At 44.3% G+C, this 6132-nt stretch overlaps 1 protein-coding gene across 1 annotated transcript in view; it reads left to right on the top strand.

Annotated features, from left to right (window-relative positions):
• LOC135218061 (uncharacterized) overlaps window positions 1-3486 on the top strand; it is a 12213-nt gene extending 8727 nt beyond the window's left edge. Inside the window, exon 2 of the mRNA XM_064254204.1 lies at window positions 3052-3486. Coding sequence (XP_064110274.1) covers window positions 3052-3486 — 435 coding nt within the window. The remainder of the gene's footprint in view (window positions 1-3051) is intronic.
• Window positions 3487-6132: the final 2646 nt, after the last annotated feature.

Genomic DNA, 6132 nt, shown 5'->3' on the forward strand with positions numbered 1-6132 from the left:
CAAAAAATAATGGTAAATTATTAATAGGCAACCAAAATACCATAGAAAAACTTAATTTCCAAAGAAATACCCAATGCTGAGTTAACACTTTGTTCTACCTTCATGGGAGTTCCTCATTGAACGAGTGGGTTGCGTACTCGCCTATCAATCTGGTAGTCTAAGTTCACTCCCCGTTGCTACCAATGCAGAACCAGAGAAATTTATTTCTGGTGATTAAAATTTAATGCATTGATATAATGTGCTTCGGATCCCACAATAAGCTGTAGGTCCGTTTGCTAAGTAACCAGTTAGTTCCTAGCCATGTAAATAAAAATCTAATCCTTCAGACCAGCCCCAGGAGAGCTGTTAATCAGCTCAGTGGTCTGATTAAACTAAGATATATATACTCAACTTTTTTTCTACTTGAATGGAAAACGTGTATATACAGTGGTAGTGTATATAGGTTATACAGGAACTTGATTCATAGTGCAACTGAGACTATTTCCTCCTGTTATACTTTTCAAACTTTTTACTGTCAATTTCCATCTCAGCGCTGAATGACCTCATAGGTCCTAGTGCTTAGCCTTTGGTCTAAATTCTATATTCAACTCAACCCTAACCTCATTAGGGAATTTATTTGTATAATTTATGAAAAAAATTGCATTGACAGCGTATAACCTACTGTTTTTATAGGTAGCATATACAATTATTTTATAGGCTATGAAGAAAACTTTATACATTTTAGTTGTGAAAAAAGCTTTCCACTGAGCATGTACTGTTTTTATAGGTTATGAAGAAAAGTATGAATTTTTATGAAAAAAAAACTATGGGCTGAGCATATGATTTTTTATAGGATATAAAGAAAACTGTAAATTTTTTATGAAAAGGTTTTGCACTGAGCATGTATTATTTTCAGGGGTTATGAAGAAAAATTTATAAACTTTTGCTATGGAAAAAAGCTTTGCATTGAGCATATGCTATTTTGTATAGTTTGTGAAGAAAAATTTATAAATTTTTGTTATGGAAAAAAGCTCTGCATTGAGCTTATATTATATTTATAGGTTATAAAGGAAACTAGAAATTTTTATGAATCAGCTTTACACTGAGCATTTACTATTTTTAATAGGTTGTGAAGAAAACTATAAATTTATATGAAAAAGTTTTGCACTGATCATATGTTATTAAGAAAATTATATATTTTTTATGAAAAAAGCTTTGCACAGAGCATAATTTGTTTTCTATAGGTTATGAAACAAACGTTATATTGATAGCATGTATTTTTGCAATTTATGAAGAAAACTACATTGCTGGCATGTATTGATTTTTATATAGCTTATAGTGATTATATAGCTATTAGTTTCACTCGTTCAGCAGTTAAAATTTTGAAATTCATGGGTTGCGCTAGCATGTTTTCGTGGTAGTTGGCTCACCTCCGCCCACTTTCGTCGGGAAAAGGGGTAAAACAGCATTTTTGTACATGAAAACTTACCCAGCAGATATATACTTAGCTATAGACTCGGTCGTCCCGACAGAATTTCAAAACTCGCGGCACACGCGACAGGTAGGTCAGGTGATCCCCCATTCCCGCCGCTGGGTGGCGGGATCCGGAACTATTCCCGTTTTCTAAGACATAATTTCTCTGTCGGTTGAACGGACAACACCTATTGTTCGTTCCTCCATCTTGGATTTCAACTCGTTTGCCGAGAATTTGGATTGGTTTTTTGGTGACATATTCTGTTTTTTTCTCTGGCTTGGCATACGCTTATTGTGGACTGTTTTTCGACTTTGGTATTGACTACTCTTTCACGATGTCTGACGCTAAGGCTTCACCTATGTTTAGGGTTTGTAGTAGGGAAGGTTGTAAAGTTAGGCTACCGAAATCGTCGGTAGACCCTCATAATGTTAGCTCTAAATGTAGAGAGAATGAATGTTCTTTTAATAACACCTGTATTGAGTGCGAGAACCTAACAGAGCTTGAATGGAAGGAGTTATCTTCTTACGTTAGGAAACTTGAAAGGGATAGAGTAAGGAAAGCTTCAGCTAGATCATCTAGTAGATCTTGTTCTCTAGAACAGGAAGTTCATAACTCTCCTATTACTAACGATTTTCCCTTAGCCACAGCTGCTTCTCCCCGTACTGAATCCAAAGATTCTTCCTCTGAGAGGGAAAATGTGAAAGCTTCTATCAAGAAAACTCCAGGACTCAGTTACGAGCGTTAAATGAAGGTAAGAGTGGTGATAGTGATTTGTGCAGTGTCCCCAGTGCAGTGGAGGGTGGGGGCGTCTGACCGGTTCCTCATTGCTCCTAGGCCTAGACCTCTTCCAAACTCCAGGACCAGGGGAGGAGGAATGTCGAAAGCCGCAGGGAGGATGCAGAAACATCCCAACGGTCAGGCGTCCCTTCGGCAAGATCCTGTTGTTAAGTCCCAGGCTGCCTTGGATAGCCGCAGAAAAGGCATCCTAAGGGAGTGTTTTTCGGCCTCTGATTCTTCCTCTCCTAAAAGAGGATGGAGTTCGGCCTCTCAATCGCGCCCTTTGAAGATAACCTGGAAGGCGTCTAAAGGAGACGCGGCTGATTCCAGCCCAGAGTGTTTTCCCGAGTATTGGCCCTCGGATCCTAAGAAGGCGAGACAGGAGGAGCCCTCTCTTCAGGATCCAACGAAGAAGTTCCTGATTAACCTGCAGGAGCAGTTATCGTTCTTTAGTAGGCTCTTTCGCTAAGGATTCGACAAGGAGGAAAGATGTTTCGCTCCCTGTTAAGAGTTCCTCTAAGCGCCCCTCTACGTATAGGAGAGAGACCACATACTCTCCAAGGCGTTTATCGCCTTCGTCGAGAGACTCTTCGGATAGGAGTTTTTCTCCTGACAGGCGATTCCTTTCGCCCTGTAGGCGCTCTTCTCCAAGAGATAAGCGCTCTCCTTTGGACAAGGCTTTGAATCCTGGTAGACAGGAAGCACGTAGCCTCTCCCCTTCTAGACGCCGTGAATCGAGCAGAAGTCTCGATCGGTTTAGGTTCAAAGAACGGAAGAGAACCTAAAACCAATTCAAGTATAAGGATCCTTTGGGACTACAGGACCAGGATTGGAAGGAGCCAGTCAGGCGCAAAGAGGCAGTGAGACGCAAGGAAGGGCGTCAAGAGCCTCGCAAGCCCCAGGATCCAGGGCGTCAGGAGTCAGTTAGACGGCAAGAGTCAGGACGCCAGGAGTCAGGGCGCCAGGAGTCTGTTAGGCGGCAGGAGTCAGGACGCCAGGAGCCTGCTAGGTGTCAGGAGTCAGGGCGCAGGGAGCCTTTCAAGCGCCCTGAATCAGGACGTCAGGAGCCTATCAAGCGCCGAGAATCTTGCGAACCTCAAGTGACTAGGCAACAAGAGTCTAGTAGGCGCAAGAATGTTTCTGCGCTCTCCTTCTCGGGAAAGGAGTACTTCTCCCGGGAAGAGCCCGATCACTTCCAAAACGGTCTCCTTCAGTTGATCCTTTGGAAGAAGTTTCGGATGAGGACAAGCCTGTAGATGTAGCAGTTTCGGACTACAAGAGGCTCTCTCTCTACTTCTCAAGGAGTTCGGAGACTCCCTTCATCCTGCTGATCCGCCTTCTCCAGGATCTTAATGTCCAGTACCAAGGCTCATAAGTCTCTCTTCGTCAAGATGCGCCCTGCTTTATGTATGAAAATGGCTTTGAAGACCTTTCAGAATGGTTAGCCTCAAGAAGGGAAGCGGGCAAAACAGTTTTTTCCTGCCCTCCTTCCAAGTTAAGAGGGAAACCTGGAAGGTGGTATGAGACCAAGGAAACCCATGGGGTTAGGCCTCCCTTCATCCGCAGACGCGGACTTTGCTTCTCTAGTAGACTCATCCTGGAGGAAGTCTTTGCTTTCTGCTAAAGCAACATGGGGCATGTGTGAGCTTGACCATCTTCTAAAGGGTCTCTTTAAGACTAGAAGTTTTCAATTTCATGGACTGGGTATTGGGAGCATTAGCCAAGAGAGCTCAGGACACCGACTTTGTCTCGATGGAAGAACTTTCAAGTGTCCTGGCTTGCTTGGACAGAGCAGTTATGGACGGCTCCGTAGAAGTTGCCTCGCTTTTTGGTACAGGAGTCCTAAAGAAGAGATCAGTCTTTAGCTCTTTTCTAGCAAGAGCCGTATCACCCTTACAAAGATCCTCTCTTCTTTTCGCCCCTTTGTCCTCTCATCTGTTCCCACAGGAGACAGTTAAGGAGGTTGCAAAATCTCTAACGGAGAAGGCAACTCAGGATCTCCTCACACACTCAGCTAAGAAGTTTAGGCCAGCCGTGCCTATTGAAAAAAGAGAGAGAACCTCTTTTGTACAGCCCTTTCGAGGTGCCTCCTCTTCTAGAACCCCTCTTAGAGGTTGCAGACCAGAACGAAGGAGTAGACCATCTAGAAGGTCCTTCGGGAAGTCTAGATGAACAGAGAGTCCTCCAGACAAAAGTAGGCGCCAGACTTCTCCAGTTTGCAAAAGTCTGGGTGCAGAAGGGAGCGGATTCTTGGTCCCTCTCGATCCTGAAAAAAGGATACTTGATCCCCTTCAGGGAAAATCATCCCTTGACAACAACTCCAAGGGAGTTGACTGCAAGATACTCGGATTCGGTCCGAAGACTAGCTATTTTGCTGGCAGTGGAACAGATGATTTCCAAAGAAGCGGTAGAACTGGTTCAAGATCTCCAATCTCCAGGATTTTACAATCGGTTGTTCCTGGTACCGAAAGCATCGGGGGGATGGAGACCGGTGCTAGACGTCAGTGCCCTGAATTTCTTTGTTATGAAGAAGAAATTCTCGATGGAGAAGTCTTCCTCTGTTCTGTCTGCTCTTCGTCCAGGGGACTGGATGGTGTCCCTGGACCTTCAAGATGCGTATTTCCATGTGCCAATTCATCCGGCATCACGGAAATACCTAAGATTCATGTTCCAAGGGAAAGTATTCCAGTTCCGAGCGATGTGTTTCGGACTTTCAACTGCACCTCAAGTATTCACGGACATCATGAAGAATGTAGCTTATTGGCTACATCTAGAAGGGATCAGGATCTCATTATATCTGGACGATTGGCTAATAAGAGCCCAATCGGAGAAACAATATATGGAGGACCTTTTCTTTACTCTGAAATTGACAAAGTCCCTGGGACTTTTAGTCAATCACGAGAAATCCATGCTGACTCCCAGCAAAGCATTGTCTTATCTGGGGATTCAGATGGATTCTCGGGATTTTCTAGCGTATCCTTCGCAGGAAAGGAGAGAACGCTGCTTGGAAAAGGTGGCAGTCTTCTTAAGGAAAGAACATTGTTCCGCGAGGGAATGGATGAGCTTACTGGAGACCCTCTCCTCGATGGAACAGTTCGTTTCCTTAGGAAGACTACACCTAAGACCCCTTCAATTTTATCTGAAGGAGAAATGGGATTGGAAGTCCCAAGATCTGGGAAAAACCTTTCCGATCTCGAAGGGAATCAAGGAGAATATCCTCTGGTGGTTAGATCCACAAAAACTAAGCAAGGGGATCTCCCTTCACTTACAGAACCCTCGCCTAGCGTTATTTGCAGACGCCTCAGATTCAGGGTGGGGAGCAACCCTAGGTTCGGAAGAAGTGTCAGGCACTTGGGAAGGAGAACAAGTGTCCTGGCACATAAACAAGAAAGAAACTAACAGCCATTCATCTAGCTCTAGTTCATTTTGAGGAACAGGTCTCAGGTCTGGTGATTCAAATTCACTCGGACAACACAACAGCCCTTGCATATATAGAGAAACAGGGGGGGACTCATTCTTTTCCCTGTACGAATCAGCAAAGGATCTGCTGATTTGGGCTCAGGAAAGGAAGATCTCTCTTCTCACAAGGTTTGTGCAGGGAGAGAGAAATGTCCGGGCGGATCTGTTGAGCAGGAAAGACCAAGTCCTACCCACGGAATGGGACTCTCAATTCTCAGATTTGCCAACAACTGTGGCATCTGTGGGGAAGGCCCAATATAGACCTGTTTGCGACCAACAGGAATCACAGACTAGAAAAACTATTGCTCCCCGATCTTGCATCCGCAAGCAGTAGCCATAGACAGCTTTCTGCTAGATTGGACAGGTCTAGACATACGCCCTTCCCTCCTTCAGATAGTAGGGGAAGTTTTGAGGAAGTTTGCTTGCTCAGAGGGAACAAAAAT

This window comes from Macrobrachium nipponense, chromosome 9, assembly GCF_015104395.2.
Source record: "Macrobrachium nipponense isolate FS-2020 chromosome 9, ASM1510439v2, whole genome shotgun sequence".
Taxonomy (NCBI): domain Eukaryota; kingdom Metazoa; phylum Arthropoda; class Malacostraca; order Decapoda; family Palaemonidae; genus Macrobrachium; species Macrobrachium nipponense.